The sequence below is a fragment of the Pelodiscus sinensis genome, chromosome 1 (assembly GCF_049634645.1).
Source record: "Pelodiscus sinensis isolate JC-2024 chromosome 1, ASM4963464v1, whole genome shotgun sequence".
In the NCBI taxonomy this organism is placed as follows: Eukaryota; Metazoa; Chordata; order Testudines; family Trionychidae; genus Pelodiscus; species Pelodiscus sinensis.
The window spans coordinates 305,415,819-305,438,927 of NC_134711.1; the positions used below are offsets into that span (position 1 = coordinate 305,415,819).

The window sequence follows — 23,109 nt, forward strand, 5'->3', positions numbered from 1 at the left end:
TGCATTTTCAAGCAGCAGAAGGACAAAATTTTACACAATGTAGCCAAAGAAAGCCCAGCATTTTATTTCATTTTTCAGCAGTTTTAAAATAAAAAGGTTGCTGCAGTAAATGGGACAGTAGTACTGTAAACTACATCTCTAATCATCATGCATACTCCATTGCCTGTAACAGCTGGAATTTTCAGAGTCACTTACACAATTTGGTTTCATTCAAATCCCTCATTTGTGTTTGAAAACCTTGGCCAACCTGTGTATTTCTCTTGCTTTTTATGTAAAAAAAACCTGCTTTAAACCACTATGGGTGAAAATTTCAAATATCGGTGCTTAAGTTGCACCTGCCAAGAGCATGAACATTACTAGCATTTATTTCCTCATTTGAGGGATCTGCATGCATATACCAGGCAACAGTACGAGTTACCAAATACTCCTTTGTGCAAATTTCTAATGGACAATAGGAAAATGCCCACCTGTGTCATCCCATGCAGTAGTCAAAACTTTTTTGAAAGAGGAAAAAAAGTCCCTCCTTTTGCAAAACAGATCCAAACTTAACTTTATACTTATGCAGTTATAAATAGTTTCTGATATATATGTAAAATATCTTAATACTTTTTGTTTTTGAGCAGAAGAATCAGTGGCAATTGTAAGAATTCACCTTTGAAGTGGCCATTGAGATGACAAAGAATTCACTCCTGTCATCACAGATTCTCTGGAATTTACCAATCACATGAATTTAGTATTTAGGGCTTGATCTCATCCGCACTTTGTGGGATCCAAGCTTGCTGTAGCACTGAGAATGATGCCATTTGGTGCCTCTCAGAGCTAGCTTCAATTTACCAGAAAACCATGCACAATAATGATTAGAAATGCAATTTTAAAAAATTAAATATTGAGTGTGAATATGTTCTACATGAGGATGTGTACCTCAGACTCCCTTGAAAGTTACTGAGAGCCCTGTCCATACATCTGACAGCATAATTGGCCCTAAAGTTTTCCTCCTTATTGTAAAACAAGGTTAATTACTGGCTAATGGGGTGCTATATAAAAAACCTTGCATGTTGGGCCTAATGCACCTCTAGCGCTGCCCCATATGCAGCATTATTACCTTTGAAGGGATAATTTTCAGTGATGTATTGGCACTCTATATACCACCCCAGCCTCCTACAGCACACACAGAAGTGTGAGTCGAGGCTGGCTCCACAGAGGTTAAAGCAGGTCAGAAACTGGCCAACTGCCTGCTACTCAGGGCCTCCATAGTGCTACAAATATTGCTGCTATTTAAGCAACATGGCATCTGCGAGGTTTCAAAAATTCCCTTTCTGAGCTAGACCTTTAAATGACTAGTGCTTATGTGCCAAAGTGATATGAATAGACAGAGCATGACCTGAAGATGAGCTCAAAAGCTTGTCTCTCTCACCAACAGAAGTTGGCCCAATAAAAGGTACTACCTCACCCATCTTGTCTCTCTCATATACTGGAACGGACACAGTTACAACACAGCAAACACAGAGCACTGCCAGAGAATCCAACACTGTTTTACACCAGGACAGGGTTTGGGGAGCATTAAAGAGCATCTTTAGACACCCAGCCAGAGTGGATGAGATCAGCAGCGCTGATAAATCTTTATATTAGCAATGATTAGTCAGTACAGATTCCCACATACAACAGTCAGCACTTCCGAGTGACATGCTTGATACACAGGGCAGCACTTGATGGGTAAGCAGTCAATTTTAACTGGAGAATATTTGTGATTGAATATTTAGTCCATGCCAGGCACTCTTGAAAAGACAGTGTCATGTTGCCAGTACCAGAGACTTTACCTGGGTACTTAGAGGAGACAAAAAAGAATCTGAAACCTCAAAAGTTCTAGCTAATCCATCCCCTCCCACCCAGATAGCTTTATAAAATGTTCTGGAGTTTTTCTGAAACTCCTGAACATTTCAGGGTCCCTCTGTCCCCACAAATACATCAACACATTATGATTATACATGTATCCCCACAGGTCTGTGCTTGTCACTGGCATTCTTTGTAGGTGATTTACATTCCAGCAATATCTGTCTGAAAAGCAAGGAAGGAAAAAAAAAAGTCAAGTTAATTAAAATTCCAGAAGGATATCAGGCTTGCTACAGGAATCTTAAGTTAAAATAAATGGCAAAAAAAAAAACCTCCTTATGGAGAAAAATCCAAATGTGAAGGTGCTTTTTAAACAAAAACAGAGACTTAAAAGCCAAGAACAGATTTCTGCCTCATTACAGCCCATAGATAACATGATCCTGAGCCCTGTATGTATATCCATAGATAGGCTTTAATCCTTACATTTTGGAAAGTGGCTAGTGACTTCAGGTGCCTCAGTTATTGAGTGTCCAACTTGAGACACTTGCTGTTCAGAGGGTGGGTGTTAAGTATTGTCAGAAAATCAGATCTTTTTATGTATCTCACATTCAGTACCTGCAGATTGAGATGCCCCAAATCACTAATTGTATTTGATAAGGTTTTCCTAAATAATCATAGCATCAGACCTCTTTTCTCCTCTCTACATGGGGACGACTAGTCCTATGTTTTTAAAATTGGGCTTTGTTATTATTTATCCAACTATTTAAAAGTCATTGAGATCCGCACCATTTGTTTATGCATCTGATATCATTATACACAACCATGACAATTTATTGTCAAAAGTGGTTCTGTCAAAAGTGGATCTAAAAATCATCACTGAGTCTGAAAAAGGCTAGTAAATATAATATTTACTTTGACATCTTACATCAGATACTCACTTTTCTTTTCCTCATGCATGTGCCACATATGAACCCAATAAGACCATTGATGACTTGAATAAGGCAAAGAACAGCTTCAATTATACCAATTCCGAGGAGAAGAGAAAACAAGACAATATTCCAAATAATAATGTTTTCTGGTTTTTTGCAAATGCTCCACGTTGTCTGATTAAACAAATAATTGTCTCTGTAAGAAGAAAAAATAATCGACAGCTTATCATGAAGAATGATTCAAAAAGACTTCATGGTTTAAAAGTTGTTCCTCAAAGACTGGGCCTGATTCTCTCCTTGATATCTTTAAATCATTTGCAAAATGTAAAGTGTATGTAAAACTCTAATGTAGTGGTCGGGTAGCATTTTATACCTACTTTACAAAGGTGTAACTGACAGCCCCAGGTGCAGGGCCATGGAGAATTAGGCTTACACTATGTGGCTGCCCACCTGTCTCTTGTTTATTGACCATTTGAATGGCAAAATACAAAAGTCCACAAAATATCAAAAAATGTGCTCATGATCTATTGCAATATTTCGTCAGGTTTCATCAGAATTCCCTAGACCATCAGAATTCCTAACATACTGCAAGATGTTGTCAGGGTTTGCTTGCAAAAAACCAAAGGACAAGAGATTTTTGCATTACTTTTCAGAAGGGTGTGGCAGAGAGCTCAATTATATAGATTTTCATCCATCTATGTGATGTTTTAGCCATGTTACTCCCTTTGGCTGTGTCTACATTGGCATGATTTTGCGCAAAAGTGGCTGCTTTTGCGCAAAAACTTGCTGCCTGTCTACATTGGTGGGGAGTTCTAGCGCAAGAACACTGACGTTCTAATGTGTGAAATCAGTGCTTCTTGCACAAGAACTATGATGCTCCCGCTCAGGAATAAGCCCTCTTGCACAATTGTTCTTGCACAAGAGGCCAGTATAGACAGGCATCATGAATTTCTTGCGCAAGAAAGCCTGATGGTTAAAATGGCCATCAGAGCTTTCTTGCGCAAGAGAGCATCTACACTGGCACGGATGCTGTTGCGAAAAGCACATCTCTTGCGCAAAGGCACATGCCAGTGTAGACACTCTCTTGCGCAAATACTCTAAGGCAAAAACCCTTGCGTTAAAGAATATTTGTGCAAGATCATGCCAATGTAGACGTAATGTTTGACTTTAATGGAAGTCATAGCTCAAATCTCATGCAGTTTCATGAAAGAATTGCACAGCCTTCACACAAGTCTGGTCAATAGCATACAAGAAACAAAGTGCCCTCCAAAACGAAATCAGGCAGTTTCCCAAAGAATGAGCCAGATAACTTAGACCAAGGGAATGGTGGTTGAGGTCTGCCCACAAAGAATAATACAGATTCAGGATTTGATAGTGCAGAACATCAATTCATTTCAGAAAAACCTAGAATTGCTGTTAGTGTATGTCTACACTTGCTCCCTAATTCAAGCTAGGGATGCAAATGTAGCTGACCGAAATTGCTAAGGAAGCAGGGATTTAAATCTCCCATGCTTCATTAGCATAATCTCACCCATATGTTATTCCGCTCAACAGCTGATTCAAATCAGGAAGTGCGCTCCGGGATGTGTTAGTTCGAATCAAACCCCTTGGTTAAAATTAGGAGTAATGTTAGTTCAAACCAAGGGATTTGATTTGAACTAACGTGTCCCGGAGTGCACTTCCTGATTCGAATCAGCTGTTGAACAGAATAACGTGCGGGCGAGATTATGCTAATGAAGCACAGAATATTTAAATTCCTGCTTCATTAGCAATTTTGGTCAGCTACATTTGCATCCCTAGCTCGAACTAGGGAGCAAGTGTAGACGTACGTACCCTCAGAAAGGTGCAAAATTTGGCCCTTGCATTTTGGAAGAGTCAGTATGTCATACTCACGTCAAGGAGTCATTCTGGAAAGGGTAGCTATAGTTTCCATTACCAATGTCACAAAAAGGCCCTCTAATCAACCCCAAGGATGAGATGACCACACAGTATGCCCCTCCTGTAGTGCCCAACACGGCCAGCAGCATAGAGAGCAGCATCTGAAAGGGAGAAGGCCCTGAACATAGTCTTTGAATACACAGAATGTTATAGAACCTCAGACTGACTGGAAAGGGAATCCATCTGCATCTGTTTTACACTATGGGCAATATAGAATCTACAGTGTGGGGCCTGATTCACCACTGCAGGATGCTGAAGTTGTTGAATCTTTCCAACTCTGGTGCAGCTCTCCCCAGGTCTGAAGAAACGTGCAGCATGCATCCCACATGGCTATAGAGATGCATGAAGCCCAGACCTTTAAGAACACAGCACTGGATGGGTAAGGTTACACTGCAGCTTGGAGTGTGCCTACTGGCCCAAGAAGACAGACCTGTACTAGCTTAAATTGCAGTGAAGATGTTTCCATGTGGGCAGTGGCTCATGCTTGCCATCATGCTCAGACCTGGGGACCAGGTGGGCTTGGACTCGGGTAGCTGGCCCAAGCTGCTGCCCATGCTGCCACAGCCAAACTACCTTTTATAGTATCCTAGCTTGAGCAGAGCTAGTGAGAGTCTGTCTGCTCTGGCTGGGAAGAGAGACCATTATGATCAATGAGTCTGACAGGCTACAAAACCTCACCTAGCACTGCCTGTAATAGATCTCTAACCTCTGGCTGAGTTAGTGAAGTCTTCAAATCCTGATTTAAAGATTTCAAGTTACAGAGGATCCACCATTTACTCTCGTTTACTCTAGTTTAAACAAGTAAATGACCCATACCCCATGCTGCAGAGGAAGGTGTAATCTCCCTGGGGTTTCTCCTAGTCTGACTTGAGGGAAAAGCCCTTCTTCACCCAGATGAGGTGATCAGTTAGACCAGGGGTGGGCAAAAGGTGGCAAGCAGGCCAGATGCAGCCTGCCAAGTTGCCGGATCTGACTTGCAGTTGTCTCACCATCATCCTTAATACAGAGCAGCTATAGCCGCTTTAAACAGCAGGCTGCTAATTGCTATGCAGTCTGGCCAGGGAGGAGAAAGCTTCATATACTGAACCCACCCCCTAGCAAAATCCCTCAGCTCCTATTGGCCAGCTTCTGGCCAATAGGAGCTGAGAAATTTTGCTGAAGGCAAGGGCAGTGAATGAAGCCTCCTCACTCCCTCGCTCTCCTCTCCCCCATTCTTCCCTGCGCTGGAACACAGCCAAGTGGAGTAGCCCACCCAGCACATAAGCAGGGAGCTTGTCTCAGGGAGCTGCTGGCTGGGAGCCACCTACGTACGTGCCTCCCAGCTAGAGCCTGCCAATGATACCCCATACCCTCTCCCCCCCCCCCAATTACCTGCCCCAGCCCACTACACAAATGCTCTCCCCACCTCCTCCAGGTCACAACTCCCTCCCAGATCCTGCATGCCCTCCTACACCCCTTTTCCAGACCAGAATCCTCTCCTGCACCCATAACCCCTCCTGGACCCTGCACACCAAGCTCCTGTCCCAGATCATAACCTCCTTCTTTACCCAAACTCCCTCTCAAACCCCATATCCTTTCCTGTACCCTAGTCCTCTATCCCAAGCTCCCGTCTACATCCACCCACTGTCCCAGACCTCACACCCCCTCCACAGAAGTGAGGCCTTTGACCACTTACCAAAAATCTTGGTGTGGCCCGCCTTTAAAAATTATTGCCCACCCCTGAATTAGACCCTGAACGTGTGAACAAAATCCATCAACCAGGCACCTGGGCAAGAATTCTCTGTAGTAATTCAGAGACCTCCCCATCTAGTATCCCATCTCTGGCCATCGAGGGTTTTTGCTACTAGCAGTAACAGCAGTCCATGCCTTTGTGGGCAATCTCATCATGGCTTGTGGCTGGGCAGGAGAGCACAGAAAGCCTTTCCATCTGTTGTGTGCAACCCACTGGAAATGTGTGTTACAGACCCCTCTTAGGTGATGACCTACAGAGGATGTAAGTCTGTTACAGCTACAGAGACTTGGCTATTTAGCTCAAGCTGTAGCAGCTTAGGCTTTCACTTCTAGAAATTGGCACCCTGTTCACTCCCTGACGTGTTGGCCAAGATGGCAGCTGTCATAGCTACTCTGTGCAATGGTCAGGGATTACCCTAGTCCCTGTATTTAGGAGAGCACATAGGCTTCTCCCTCAATGCACCCATGGGAAAGTACCTCACCAGAGGGGTGAAGAAAAGGCCACAGGAAAGGGGCTAGGCTGCATCACTGTAGAGCATGTACACTATGCACTGTAGAGCATAGTTTGCCAATACCCCATGTGCACCAAGAGCCTGGAGCAGAGATTTGTTGCACCTGGAGTGAGGTTATGCTGCTTTGTCTCACTCCACTCTATAATCTATATTGTGGCTAAATGCTCCAAATCTCTCCTTGAGATAAGTATTAGTTCATATAAACAGCTCCAATGTATTAACATTTGTGCTTGCTAGATGTGGTTGCTGGTATGATGGGGTCAGTAAATCATAGGCCAAGCACAGAGATTCTGCAGGTCAAACTATTTCTCTACTGGTGGCAGGGGGCAGGACTGTCAGTGATTAGTGTTTTGTACCTTTCTGTGTGCTCAGGTGTCATTTAAGGGCAGTTGTTCATGGGTTGTAGTGAATATTCTTTGCAGATACATAAATTGTTACTTACCCCACATCTGTTAGCACAGCATCCAGCTCCACCTGCGCCCACCATCATAAATGCTGGCAAAATGATCTGTGAGTTAAGCACATACTGAATTAACATGTGAGGTTTCTGGATACTCAGCTTTAGTTTTACAACAATGTGTGAATTAAGTGGGGTCATTGGGATGAAGCTAGTTTAGCTTCTCCTGGCTCTTCACTGTGTAGTCCACCAACTGAGAGTGTTGCCCTTGGAAGAGTGACTTTAGGTAGCTCTGTGGTAGTTCAACGGACTCCAAGGAAATTCACTGCAGTATTAACTAAAGGACAGATTTGGCACTAATGTAAATCAGTGTAGTTCCATTGATTTGAATGGTGTTACACCAGTTTACATCAGTTGAGAAGCTGGTGCTAATTAGAGTGCATCATTTTATTCATCCCTGAATTTGGGCCTTTGCATTAGACTGGAGCCAGGAAAGTGCAAACAGTACAATTCAGTCAACACTTTCTGAGCTCCACTCAGTTAGTTCCATGGTAATTGTTAGCTGGAGTCAAGTTAACAGGGTGTAGCCAACAGTCTTGTCCCAGACTGTGCCATGGCAGAATGTCCTATCATACCACATACGGTCTCCCTACACACTCTGGTTGTTCAATTACTGGAAGGTCTCTGTCCAGTAACCAGAATAAAGAATCTCCCTTTATGTTCATAACAGCTGACTCCACTGTTGTTTGTATAGATCTTTCATGCAGCAACATGGGAGAGAAAAGCATTTAATAAAACAGGGAAACTGACTGTCAAACAAGGGGAAAGAAGGAAGCAGGTGTAATGGGGAAGCCAAAGGCTAACTATTTTTTTTAACTGACTGAATTTCAACCAGTGTCCCTTTAACAGCTCATAGCAACACTATAAAAGGGCTTAGTGAAGAAAGTGAAGAATATAATGTTCATTGTAACAGAACTGCTGTGGGAAATGTATGTGCATAGAATACAAATACTGATGTTAGAATTTGGCTAGGACAGTCAGATAAAAAAATCATCTTGTTTCAGTAAGAACACAGTACTCTGATCAGGCATTGAGAGTATCGACTGAAAGGCAAGAGTGCCATCTACTGAATCAACAGTCCCGCTTCCTTCTCTACCCTTGTTTTCCTTGAAGGCTTTCCTCCTGTCAGGTCTGTGAGCAGAGTGGACTATTTTATCTGTGCTTGCAGCAAGTTCATTTGTTTGGTGTGGAGTGCAGGGCTTGTTTGTTGTTTCTCTTTTTAAGTGTCTGCAACTTCCTGCCTTTTGAGGTTAAAATGAGAATTGGCCAGGATGCTGGTGTCAGTGAGGTGGAGTCAATGTGTTAGTTGCGGCTCAGTCACTTCTGACAACGGTGCCATTCTTCTCACAGACTGACTCACGAAGAGTTTGCAACATGAGTACTAGTGACAAAATGAGTCATCTTCCCCTCTTTGCATTTCTGAATTTGCAAAATAAGAAAACAGTGGAGTTAAGTAAAATAAAGTTCTGTGTTCAGTTTTTATAAGGACATGTTTTTTAAAAAGCAGTCATGGAGGATAAGGAGAGAGCAAGCTTGAAGTGAGCCAAAGCTAGCTACTAAAGGGAAGAATGTTCTTGTGATTAAGGCACTGGTGAAGTGCACAGGAACCTGGATTCATTTCCCAGGGTGAGGCTGACTTTGTATGACCTTGAATAAAACCGTTTAATTTCTTCATGTTTCAGTTCCCTTGCTGTCTAAAGTGGATAATACGCTTCTTCTCCCACTTTTGTCTATTCACATCTTCTCAGTCTATCACAGAATTTAATGGAAAATAAATACACAAAACAGCACTGTTTTGCTGATCAGTAACTAGTGCTTGTAGTGCTGTTGTCACTGTTTTGGAGATCAATGCAAACTCCTCTTATTCTTTGTGTCCGTTTTTAATGTGTACCATTCTGGTCACAGCCTAGGCTTATTAGAACCCTAAGAGAAGTCATATTCGGAATGTGACAGTTCTCATGATAAATATCAGTTCTTCTTTTCACTGACAACCAGTGGGCTTTGGCTTGGAATGGTTTAAGTACCTGTGGCGCAATTTTCATCTTTGTTTAGATTTTCTATTCACACATCAAGGCTCAGCATAATGGACAGGTCTATGGAATATGTGGGTAGTACATCACAAGAGCCAGGAGAGCTATTTATAGCAGGATATTAATTTTTCTGTTTGGGAACTGTGAGCCTGATTAAAGCCCATTATACTTAATATGAGTTTTTCCAGTGACTTCAGAGCTAGACTTTTGGATCAGTCTACTGAGAATAGACTTTGATTTTGATGGATTTGTTGTCCACTGATATTCAGTAAGGAATACATTTAATTTCATTTATGTGGGCAGATGACAGCCTATTTAGTGTCTATTCACTTAGAATCTTTGCTATTCATTATTTGTGGTGTATGATTAGTCATCTCAGTTGCATGGCTTTTTCTCTTGCTCCTTGATTGCATGACTAAACTTGTATAGACAAGGATAAGCACGTCATATCATCTATTCAAACATAGTAAATATACAACTGTGGCAATTCTCATAAAGAACAGCCATTCCCCAAACAAACATGCAGGCAAAACCTGGTCACACACATGGTCACAGAAAGTGATCCCCCAAAAAGTTCAACCATGTACAAAAAAGCTATTTGGAATTCAAACTATGCACACAAAATAGAGGAGCAGTTCAGTGTGTCTACACTGCACCCTTATCTCAAAATAAGCTACGCAATTTGATCTACTCAAATTGTGTAGCTTATTTTGAGTTTATTTTGAAATTGAGTGCTATTACGAAACATTCCTTAATCCTCATGAGACGAGGTTTACAGGGATGTTGGAATAGCAAGCCCATTATATTTCAAAATAAAAGAGTTTGCTCAAAAGGTGTGGAATAGCTATTTTGGGATACTGTCAGTATCCCAAAATAGCTCCTCAGTGTTGATGTAGCCTATGAGAATTTACAACCCAACGCTGAACTTATACATTGAACTTCTATATGAACAGCAACGAAGTGTGTGTGTATTCTACAAAAATAATGAAAAGCCAATATATTTGTTTCCTCTAATATCTGGAATCTTGAATTTCTTTGTACACAAAGATTTTCATAAAGAAGTTATATTTATTTATGTAGGTGATTTCCCCTTAAACTCCCTGAATATGTCCTCTCAGTTTTAGACCCCAGATAGTTTTAGATTTTTTCCTGAAGATAAGATGGGTCATCTACACATTTAGAGGCAGCTCCATGGATTATTATTTGGAATTGACAGAGGTATTCATAAGCCTTAAAAAGTTGAAATAATTTAAACAATAACAATAACTATAAGCTTTCGTGGGCAAAGACCCATGAAAGCTTATGCTCCAATACATCTGTTAGTCTATAAGGCGCCATAGGATTCCTTGTCGCTTTTGCAGATCCAGACTAACACAGCTACCCCTCTGAAACTTAACAATAACTATGACAAAACATCTTGCTTACCAATATTCCAGCTCCAAGAATGCCATGGAAATACCAGACCAAATCAGTTATGTTTTTAGGGTCTAAAACATTTCCATTGGGAAAGAACAGGAGAATATTGGAGATTATGGCACAGATAGCTAATGGGAACAGCACGACTCCAATGCACTTTGAACACTTCCCAGTGCACATTGTAGCTCTCCCCTGGGGAAGCAAATGAGAGGAAAGGATGGATTATGGTATAATTTATAAAAACAATGAGACTTTACAAGGTAACACTTTTCTTTCTTAGCTGGAGAGAACTTTAAAGTATGTGACACTCATTAAGGAAGGTATTTTCAATGTTCCATTTATTTAAGAAAGATGCTGCTATACAGAGCTTTTTGCCTACAGGCCAAACCTGGGCCCAGGTTAGCAGTAAAGAAATATTGGCTGCTCAGTTTCCTATGTGAAATGGCTGTGTCCTCTGTGAAATAAATGGATGGTGTCATGATAGTTGCTACAGAACAGTTGTCCACATAATTAACTAATGCCCTTGCTGACAGTTTAAGGTGTGGGGTGAAGGACTGAATAGGCATGGAAACAGAAGAATTTAAGTTAGTTAGATCTTCAGACTCAGCAAGGAGTACATACATAGCATGGTTTGGAGAACATAAGAACATAAGAATCATAGAATCATAGAATACTAGGAATGGAAGGGACCTCGAGAGGTCATCGAAGAGGTCATCGAGTCCAGTCCCCTGCCCTCATGGCAGGACCAAATACTGTCTAGACCATCCCTGATAGACATTTATCTAACCTACTCTTAAATATCTCCAGAGATGGAGATTCCACGACCTCCCTGGGCAATTTATTCCAGCGTTTGACTACCCTGACAGTTAGGAACTTTTTCCAAATGTCCAACCTAAACCTCCTTTGCTGCAGTTTAAGCCCATTGCTTCTTGTTCTATCCTCAGAGGCCTAGATGAACAAGTTTTCTCCTTATGACACCCTTTTAGATACCTGAAAACTGCTGTCATGTCCCCCCTCAATCTTGTCTTTTCTAAACTAAACAAACACAATTCTTTCAGCCTTCCTTCATAGGTCATGTTCTCTAGACCTTTAATCATTCTTATTGCTCTTCTCTGGACTCTCTGCAATTTCTCCATATCCTTCTTGAAATGCAGTGTCCAGAACTGGACACAATACTCCAGCTGAGGCCTAACTAGCGCAGAGTAGAGCGGAAGAATGTCTTCTCGTGTCTTGCTCACAACACACCTGTTAATGCATCTGTGGCGGGGTAGCCCCGCCCCTCCCGAGAGTCGCCGGCACGCCGCAGAGAGGGGGGGAGGACTCAACCCCCGGGACGGCACAGCCCGCCGCCTGCGGCTTCAGCGCAGGGAAGCCGGCGCCCCGGCCGGGGAACGAGCCGGGGCGGGCGGGGGCGAGGGAAGCCGCCGCGGCACAGACGGCCGCGCACGGGGCAGGAACGGGGGAACCGGCACCCCGGCCGGGTGACGAGCCGGGGCCGGCAGTTAGCGCCGGAGGGGAACGAGGGCGGGGTGACGTCAGGGAGACGTCACCTGACGCTCTCCCCTGGGAGGGGCCGCAGGCAGACGAAGGCGCTGACGTCATCTGCCTGCGACCGGCGGCCCATTCAAAAGCGGCCGGGAGGCAGGCAAAGGGGGGAGACGCCGAGGAGACGTTTCCCCTGCAAGGCCCAGCGAGTGTAGGCTGGTGTTGGAGGCCCTGGGTGGGGGCCGAGGGAACACCCAGGTGAACCGCTTGGTTCCGGGGGGGAAGAAGTGGCCCAGGGCAGGGATGTGGACCCTGAGAGCAGGGGAGTTTAGGGGTCTCGACCCCCCCGTTAGGTGGGGAGTTTTTCCCTCACCTTAGGGCCCTGGGCTGGGGTCCGGAGCGAGGGCGGGCCCGGACCCCCTTCCCCCAACCGCCGCGGGGCGCACACCGAGTAAGTTGCGTGCAGTGGCAAACAACGCTTTGGTGACTGAGGGGGCGGACATAAGCCCCCCCGGGGGTCAATCCCCTACAGCATCCCAGAATCATGTTTGCTTTTTTTGCAACAGCATCACACTGCTGACTCATATTCAGCTTGTGGTCCACTATAAGCCCTAGATCCCTTTCTGCCATGCTCCTTCCTAGACAGTCGCTTCCCATTCTGTATGTATGAAAGTGATTGTTCCTTCCTAAGTGGAGCACTTCATCCTGTTTACCTCAGACCATTTCTCCAATTTGTCCAGATCATTTTGAATTATGACCCTATCCTCCAGATTAGTCGCAACCCCTCCCAGCTTGGTATCATCTGCAAACTTAATAAGCGTACTTGCTATGCCAATATCTAAATCGTTGATGAAGATATTGAATAGAGCCAGTCTCAAAACAGACTCCTGTGGAACCCCACTTGTTATACCTTTCCAGCAGGATTATGAACCATTAATAACTACTCTCTGAGTACGGTTATCCAGCCAGTTATGCACCCACCTTATAGTGGCCCCATCTGAGTTGTATTTGTCTAGTTTATGGACAAGAATATCATGTGAGACCTTATCAAACGCCTTACTAAAGTCTAGGTATACCACATCCACCGCTTCTCCCTTATCCACAAGACTCATTATCCTATCAAAGAAAGCTATCACATTGGTTTGACACAATTTGTTCTTTACAAATCCATGCTGGGTGTTCCCTATCACCTTGCCACCTTTCAGGTGTTTACAGATTATTTCCTTAATTACCTGCTCCATTATCTTCCCTGGCACAGAAGTTAAACTAACTGGTCTGTAGTTTCCTGGGTTGTTCTTATTTCCCTTTTTATAAATGGGGACTATATTTGTCCTTTTCCAGTGTTCTGGAATCTCTCCTGTCTCCCATGATTTTCCAAAGATGATAGCTAGAGGCTCAGATACATCCTCTATCAGCTCCTTGAGTATTCTAGGATGCATTTCATCAGGCCCTGATGACTTGCAGGCATCTAACTTTTCTAGGTGATTTTTAACTTATTCTTTTTTTATTTTATCTTCTAAACATACCCTCTTCCCACTAACATTCCCTATGTTAGGCATTCCTTCAGATTTCTCGGTGAAGACCGAAACAAAGAAGTCATTAAGCATCTTTGCCATTTCCAAGTTTCCTGTTACTGTTTCTCCCTCCTCACTGACCAGTGGGCCTACCCTGTCCTTGGTCTTCCTCTTGCTTCTAATGTATTTATAAAAAGTCTTTGTTTCCCTTTATTCCCGTAGCTAGTTTGAGCTCTTTTTGTGCCTTTGCCTTTCTAATCTTGCCCCTGCATTCCTGTGTTGTTTGCCTATATTCTTCCTTTGTAATTTGTCCTACTTTCCATTTTTTATAGGACTCCTTTTTTATTTTTAGATCTTGCAAGAGCTCGTGGTTAAGCAAAGGTGGTCTTTTGCCATATTTTTTAACTTTTTGACACAGTGGAATAGCTTGCTTTTGGGACCTTAACAATGTCCCTTTGAAAAACTGCCAACTCTCTTCAGTTGTTTTTCCCCTCAGTCTTGATTCCCATGGAAACTTACCTATCAGCTCTCTGAGCTTACCAAAATCCGCCTTCCTGAAATCCATGGTCTCTATTTTGCTGTTCTCCCTTCTACCCTTCCTTAGAATTGTGAACTCTATGATTTCATGATCACTTTCACCCAAGCTGCCTTCCACTTTCAAATTCTCAACCAGTTCCTCCCAATTTGTTAGGATCAAATCTAGAACAGCTTCCCCCTGGTAGCTTTTTCAACCTTCTGAAATAAAAAGTTGTCTCCAATGCAGTCCAAGAACTTGTTGGATAGTCTCTGCCCTGCTGTGTTATTTTCCCAACATATATCTGGATAGTTGAAGTCCCCCATCACCACCAAATCTTGGGCTTTGGATGATATTGTTATGGTTATACTGGGTAAGAGCAGAGTTCTATCTAGCCCAGTATCCTGTTTTCCAACAGTGGCCAATGCCAAGTGCTCCAAGGGTAATGAACAGAACAGGAAATCATTAAGTGATCCATCCCCTGTCACCCATTCCCAGCTTCTGATAAACGGAGGCTAGGGACACCATCCTTACCCATCTTGGTTAATAGCCATTGATGGACCTAGCCTCCATGAATTTATCGAGGTTACACTGCTGTTGCCTGTGTGGCGTACTTGTTCTAGAAGAGGATTTCAGTTTCCAAAACTGTGTTTCTGGTCCATGCATGAGCACTAAACTTATTTAAAAGAAAACCAGTATAGCGGTATATTAGTTCTGTGGATATTCATGGAGAGCACATATCTGCCAGAGAAACTCAGGCTATGTCTAAAAGCGTCTACACAGCAAAAGCTCATCGAAAAAGCAACCTGCTTTTTCGAAAGATAGCATCCCCACAGAATTGACACTATCTCGCATATAAGGCCACCTGGAACCAGTTCAGGGAGGGCATTATGTCACCAGTTGCTTCCGAGTGCTGTTGCCTAAGCCTAGCTGAGAGACGCGCTTAAAGGGACACCCCTGGACAGCTGTTTCTCTGCTTCTGCTGCGTGCTTGCCTACCTGTCCGAGGGACAGCAAAGCTTTAGCAGTATGTGCTCTGGTTGCCACAGCATTTTTTTTTTTTTTTTTTTTTTTTTTGCCATGGAGCCAGAGCTGCCCCTGGGCATGCCATGGCCCCACACTGCTGCAGTTTCTGCATTAGTTTGTACAGGCTGCCTTCATGGCCCTCCACAAGCTTGACACTGAGCTCATCGAGACCCTCTCCCTGTGTGCGGGAACAAGGCCCTTGCAACCGCACACCATAGTGGAGAGATGGGTCTGGAGGCTGGACACCAGTTCTGACTGGTAGGACCAGCTGGTCATGGAGCAGTGAGACGACCAGCAGTGGCTCCAAAACTTCCGCTTGCAGAAGGCCACCTTTTTGGAGCTGGCTCGCCCTTGCCCTCCAACACCACAATACCCACTGCAGCCCACCATCCCCCTGGAGAAACAGGTTGCAATCGCCATCTGGAAGCTCGCCACCCCGGACAGCTACAGGTTGGTGGGCAACCAGTTCGGCATGGGGAAGTCCACTGTCGGGGCCCTCCTCATGGAGGTAAGGCACTCTCAGGCTGCAGTCCCTGTAGGGGTGAAGGGGAGGGGGAGGAGGAAGAGTCTTGGAAAAGGGTGTCCCTAGGGAAAGCAAGGTGGGGGATAGGGGTAGGCTGGGTGTAAAGGGGAAGCCCTGTCCCCAGGGTTTGTGCTGTCCCACCTTCACACAGCCCTGCTGCTGGGGGGCAGCTTCATAGTGGGTGGCTCCTGGGGCATTTTAGGGTGGGAGGGGAGAGTGCGGGCACCTCCCAAGGGCTCAGGCACCCCCTCTCATTCTTTGTTTTGTGTGTTTGTCTCTTCCGCAGGTGGTGAGGACCATCAACTCCATCCTGCTGTGCAGTGTCATCTGCCTGGGAGACCTGGACCCCATCATTGCAGGATTTGCCGTCCTGGGGTTCCCAAACTGCAGGGGAGGGATCGATGGAACCCATATTCCCATTCGCGTACCACAACATTGAGTGGCCCAATGTATCAACTGCAAGGGCTACTTCTCCATGTGCTGCAGGCCCTGGTCGACCACCGTGGACAGTTTACTGATATTTTCGTTGGGTGGTCAGGCAGGGTGCACAACATCCATATATTTAGAAACCTCCAGCCTCTATGGGAAGCTAGAGGCAGGCACATTCTTCCCCCACCAGAACTTTGTGGTTGGGGATGTGAAGATGTCACTGTGCATCGTGAGGGATGTGGCCTACCCTCGGATGCTGTGGCTGATGAAGCCGTATACTGGCCACCTGGACCCCAGCAGTGGGCAATTTAACTCCCACCTCAGCCAGGCGAGGTTGAAGATGGAGTACTCCTTCGGCCACCTCAAGGCATGTTTCAGATGTGCTCCCCCAAGTCCAGGTGGGTCAGGAGGCAACATCTCCAAGGTCATCTCAGCATGTTGTGTCCTCCACAACATTGTGGAGAGGAAGGGAGAGGCCTTCCTACTGGGGTGGAGGGCAGAGGTTGGCCACGAAGTGAAACCCTTTGAGCAGCCGTGGACAGCTGCCATCTGCCAGACCCATCAGTTGGGGGTGCGCATCCAGGAGGCCCTGAGGGAGAGTTTCTCTCAAGGACCCCACTAATTCTCCCCAGGGCCTCCCCACTAGGGGCCTGGGCCTTGCTCCAATAGCCCTTTCCCACCAAAACCCCTCCCTTCCCCCCTTCCCTGAAGTCTGAATAAAGACACCTGTTTGGATTTCAACAGAACAAACTTTGTATTTATCTTTCATTAATAAAAGCTGGGGGGTGGGCTCATACCCTGGAGGGGGGAGGGAGGCTCATACCCTGAAGGGGGGGGTGTCTCTAGGCTGGGAGTGGTGTGGGGGGTGGCTGAAAGCTGGGGGGTGGGCTCATACCCTGGAGGGGGGAGGGAGGCTCATACCCTGAAGGGAGGGGGGTGTCTCTGGGCTGGGAGTGGTGTGGGGGGTGGCTGAAAGTGCCACCTCAGGTGCAGCTGTTTTTCTGAAAAAACTCTGCAGTGTAGACATACCCTCCGGGGCATGTCATCTCATCCTCAGAAATATGCAAAGACTGATGTATTAGGAAAAGTAGAGGCCCTATATTTTCTGGCTGTCAAGCTTTTCGGCTACTATAACCCATTCTATACTAAAAAGATGTCTGGGATCTCATACTCAACAGTGAACCTTTACTCCATAGTTAAGTGATCAGAGGCCACTGTTTTCCCGTAGCACACATTTTGCAACATCAACAACAGTAAAGCTTCCCCAAACTGCTAGGTCTTGTTTACATTGAGAATTTCCCCTGATGTCAACAACCCAGGGACAGCCACTGATGTAACTGCAAGAGTCTTACTTTGCAATTAGATGAGGAAAGCCTCAGTTTGCACCAGTGCCACTTACACTTGCTTGAAACTTGGGTAAGCCCACCATGTAAATCACTGCTTTCCTTTTCTATCCTTGAGCCTTGCAAGTTTAGAAGCTCTGCCATCTAAATGTACCCAGAGAGACCATTTGAGAGACCCTTGAGCCTTGCAAGTTTTCAAGAAAGACAAGGCCTCAGAGGAAGAGCAAGATATATGCTTCATGTCCATTTATTTCCACTCAGACTATAAAAATAAACAAATAAAAGTACAGAGTGGGTGAGGTGATGCCTTTTGCACTGGACCCATGGTTCTTGAATGGTGTGTCGTGGGAGTGTGGATCGTCATAGAAATGTGTCTGTAGGTTTTGCATTTGGAAGGGTTTGGAGCCACTTTGAGTTGGTGGGTTAGACTTGTGGGGAGCTTGCTTGTGATGACCAGTTTAGCAAGGGTTGGGGGTTGTGACCTGAAGAAGAGCTTCATGTAAGCTCAAAAGCTTATCTTTACAAAATGTAGCATATCTTATTCAGTGCACTTAATGCCCCAATTACAGTGGAATGGATGAAATCAGATCACTGTGCTCTCAAATGGGGGGAGGAAGAGAGAAGCACCACTGTGCATATCTCTGTTTCATTAATAATGAGGGTGAATATATAAGTGTTCTTTATGTATAACTTTTATACAGAGTAAGATGGATTTATTTGGGATATTGGTCCTCTTAAGGGCTGTGTTCTTGGGTGTTCTCAGTAGCCTTATAGTCAAGCCCTCCCAGAGCTGTGCTGGTTCAGTGTCTGTGTAGCTCTGTTGGTGGCTGCTACCCCAATTCTGGGCCTTGTCCGTGGGAGACCAGAGCTTCTGGCCCAGCAGAACAGGGTGCTGGGGCGACCAAGAGGGCAGGTTGGCAGGCTCAGTAGCATAGCAAGCACACCGGATGACAGCCCCAAGTGATCCCTGTGATCAAACCCATCACAAATTCTTTATTTAATATTTTGTATTTTGAAATATTAACCTGACTTGTCTCTCTAATGCCCTGGGAACTACATAGCTATAACAACACTTCAAGATAACACCAATGGTGACTGAGGGGTTTACGACATGGAAATCTGTCCAGTAAAAAGTGAAATCATAGTTCCAGTCCTTCTCACATAGAATACTGAAAGGTAACTTTTGGTCACTGTGGATGTGTGTTGGATTCACTCCTTTTACCTAAAAATGAAAGGCACCCTATGCCAGCTAAGACAGCATTCTCTCAGGATGAAACCCTCAGAAAGGCTATGTCTAGACTACATTCCTCTGCTGACAGTGGGATGTAAATGAAGCACTTTGAACGAGCAAATGAAGCCGGGATTTAAATATCCCATGTTTCATTTGCATAATCATGGAGTAGAGCTTTTTCGAAAGAGTTCCATCTCGAAATTGAAACCACAGTCTAGACTCAGTTCTTTTGAAAATGGGGTGCTTTTTTGAAAGATCCTGTAAACCTCATTTACCATTTTAGGTTTATAGGATCTTTCGAAAAAGCGCCTCATTTTCAAAAGAACCATGTCTAGACTGGTTTCAATTTCAAAATTTCAAAAGAGCGCCATTACGTGATTATGCAAATGAAGTACAGGATATTTAAATCCTGGCTTCATTTGCACTTTCAAAGTGCTTCATTTACATCCCTCTGCCAACAGAGGGATGTAGTCTAGACGTAGCCAAAGGGACTAAGGGAAGGGAAAAAGAAATTCCATGATGTTCCTGCCACAGAAATTTCTTTATATTATCCCCTCTGTGAAAGGACTATTATACAACCCAGTTGAGTACTGGAGAGAAGATCGACTGATTGCATTTCAGTGTGGGGTGCTTCTTCATCATCTGCTTCAATCAGAATTAAATCTTTGGACAACATTTCCCTATTGGGTTAGAGCACTATATACACAACCCACAGATGTCAGACTGCTGCTAAAATATTTAGTAAAGAACAGAGACAGATTTAGAGGTTTAATACCAAACTTATTGATGTTATCAACACCCAAAGGAAGGAGGTCTGATTGATACTGGAACCTGATCTGCAAATGAGATTAGAAATTTAAGATGATTGGGAATGGGGTTTTTATTTATTTACTTGGATTGTGCTATTAATATCTAAGTAGAAGCCCACAATTATTCTAACTACTATTAAAAATATTCATTTTGCCATAGTGACTAAAAAGATCAAGATTCCATAGTGTGAAACACTATATAAAAATAGAAGGAGTTACAGGCAGGCAGACTGTTAAAAGGTTTGTAATCTAAAAAGAAGAACAATTTATAAAGCGTAGGGGAGGGGAAACTTATCAAACTATATGCAGTTTTATACAGTCATATATTTTTTGAACAACAAAAAAGTCACTATCTAAATTTCCCATTCGCCCCACAGCTGCATGCCTGGAATGCCCCTCCATTTAGCATTGGCTGATTTTTCATTGGTATTGTGGCAGAAGTGGGTCTTAAGAAGGGATCTGAAGAAGGAATGGGTAATAGCTTTAGAGTTCATTCTAGGGAGGGTGTCCCATGCATAAGGGGCAATGTGGAAGAAAGCAGAAAGTTTGGAGGGAGGAGCAGACAAGTTAATGGATGAAGCTAGGCATTACTGGCAGAGAAGAGAAGTCAGGTAACAAGTTAAGAAAGAAGAAAAGACCAGTTGTGCATGATAGGAAGTTTGAACATGGTAAGTGGGGGGATTCCTTAGATGCAGGATATTGCTATCACATAGTAGAGATTGCCAGTCTTTTTCTCAGAGTGTAATTTGCATTGTTCTCCACTGCCACAAATTTAAAAACAAAACTTAGCATTTATATACCATAGCTTCTGAGCATTTTACTAGCATAACATACAGTATTTCAGCTTTTAAACAAGTTATCTATAATTAAACATTTTTAGAAATACATGTTTATCAAAGGTAATTCTTGTTATCATTGCGTAGTATTTAGATACTGCCCAATTTTGGGCAGGGCATTTTACAGTCATTTATGAAGAGAACTCCAGACTCAAAGAGAAAAAACAAATGAGGTTGAAGAGGGAGGGGAAATGGATGTAGAGATTTTTCTTGTGTCATTTTTAATTTGTCAGCGTTGTGTATTTGCTTTTTTTAAATTAACTTTGGCCCATCTGCATTTATTTTGCATTTTAACTCACTTCCTGTGCATGCCTACCCTTGTCCGTTGCACATTTTCTCAAAATAAGCAGATATAGCAGCTTAACCTAACTTTTATAGAAATGTGGGTATATAGGGCTGTCTCATACTCCCCTCTGCAACTTTCAGATATACCAATAGTGCCAGATCATTGGCTGATGTAAAGCTACATCAAATTCAGTGGGGCTAAAATGACTTACACCCGATGAGGATCTGGTGCTCCAGCTTTGAAGTGTCTATTCCTTCAGACTGCAAAGAGAATCATCTTAAGCATTGACAGTCAAGTTCAGGGGGTGCTTCCCCCACTGAAATCAATGTAGCTTATTTGAATGTGATCAAGTTCCAGAAGAGAAGCCATATCAGAGAGACGCGAACATCTTGTCAATCTCAACCAAGAAACAAACCCATTTCCTTCAATTTCATTGAGTAAGGCTGTGTCTGTCTTAAATCAAATGGCTACAAAATCAAGCTTTTTCATAGGGTTCTCAATACATGACCTTATGTGAAGCTGAATTAAGAAAATATCTCTGCTTACCTGGCTTTACAGGATTAAAATGGCTGCCAATGCTTCAGCTTGTCAAAAAGCAGAATGATTTTTTTAGCTGGCTTTAAGTTTTATACTTCCTCTCTCCCTGTACCAGCTTCAGAAAGGTACAGAAATGTTCTCGAGTGATAGATTCCATTAAACAAATAGGAGTTTCTCCCCAAAGAATGAGGAAATACCCAAAACTATCCCTGGTTGGTCAGTGCACAGGCTGTGTGTCACCCTGCAATATTGATTTTTTTTGAGGCACTGTTCCACTGGTCAATGCCCCCCGTAGGCCACATTGATTTGCTGTAGGTCGGTGCAGTCCTTTTTCCTGCCACAACCTTTTAAGTTGTGCATGGTATCACCAATTAGAAAGGCCAAGAAAAGACACAAATGTCATGCACAAAATAGATTTTAATGTATTAAGTCAAGAGACTGTACAAGGGAATGGCAAATTACAAGATGATGGCAAAATACAGCAGGACATGCTTACAGCAAAGTCTTTTTGGTTTTCGCAGCGCTATTTCATATTCGCAGAAGCTGGATATGAGTCAACAGTGTGCCCTTGTAGCCAAGAAGGCTAATGGCATATTAGGTTGCATTAAGAGGAGCATTGCCAGCAGATCCAGAGATGTCATTATTCCCCTTTATTCGGCATTGGTGAGGCCACATCTGGAGTATTGTGTCCAGTTCTGGGCCCCCCACTACAAAAAGGATGTGGACGCATTGGAGAGGGTCCAGCAGAGGGCAACCAAAATGATTAGGGGGCTGGAGCATATGACTTATGAGGAGAGGCTGAGAGAGTTGGGTCTGTTTAGTCTACAGAAGCGAAGAGTGATGGGGGATTTGATAGCAGCCTTCAACTTCCTGAAGGGAGGTTCCAAAGAGGATGGAGAGAGGCTGTTCTCAGTAGTGACAGATGGCAGAACAAGGAGCAATGTTCTCAGGTTGTGGTGGGAGAGGTCCAGGTTGGATATTAGGAAAAACTATTTCACTAGAAGAGTGGTAAAGCACTGGAATGGGTTACCTAGGGAAGTAGTGGTGTCTCCATCCCTAGAGGAGTTTAAGTCTCGGCTCGACAAAGCCCTGACCGGGTTAATTTAGTTGGGATTGGTCCTGTCTAGAGTAGGGGGCTGTACTTGATGACCTTCTGAGGTCTCTTCCAGCTCTATGGTTCTATGATTCTATGATTTTACTATAGATCAAATTCTTGCCCAGTCTTTACTCAGAGTACAGAGCTGGTTCCATTGTCAGCTGACACATAGGGTTCAGGCTTAAGCCCCAGTGAATTCATCACCTCTGGGTCCAATAAACTACTATTGCTTCCTGCAATACCATCAACAAGAAGCAGCAGTTTCTTCCTCCATTTTGTCTACAAGGCCCATTGCGGAGCAAGAACTAGAAGGAATTCTGCTTCTCAGTGCAAAGTGGTCCATTGGGGTACCATTGGTTCCCCACCTGTCCCCAGAACTATGACTCTTCCAGTAGAGAAGGAGCAGATAGGACCTTAGATGTGAGTGAGGGATTTGGAATACTAGGCCAAGTGCAAGTGCAAGAATGGAGGTTTGTAAGATGGGGGAGGTGGGAACTGCAATTTGGGGAAAGTAGGCAGATGATGCAGAGGGTTGTGTGCATGTGGTGGCACTCTATAAGGTGAGCAGCGATGGTTCATTTGTGTGCTCGGAGGGTGTGACCCTAAGAGCATACCAGGCTCACAGAGGAAAGAGGCTC

At 44.0% G+C, this 23,109-nt stretch overlaps 1 protein-coding gene across 1 annotated transcript; it reads right to left on the bottom strand.

Annotated features, from left to right (window-relative positions):
- Nucleotides 1-40: 40 nt before the first annotated feature.
- On the bottom strand, nt 41-21,605 carry LOC102449633 (transmembrane 4 L6 family member 1-like). Its single transcript, XM_006134402.4, has 6 exons — nt 21,385-21,605; nt 10,853-11,035; nt 7,383-7,448; nt 4,653-4,798; nt 2,769-2,955; nt 41-2,055 (listed from the first exon to the last, which is right to left on the bottom strand). Exons 2-6 carry the CDS (start codon nt 11,021-11,023, stop codon nt 2,035-2,037), a joined length of 591 nt encoding a protein of 196 aa, XP_006134464.2. The 5' UTR covers nt 11,024-11,035; nt 21,385-21,605; the 3' UTR covers nt 41-2,034.
- Nucleotides 21,606-23,109: the final 1,504 nt, after the last annotated feature.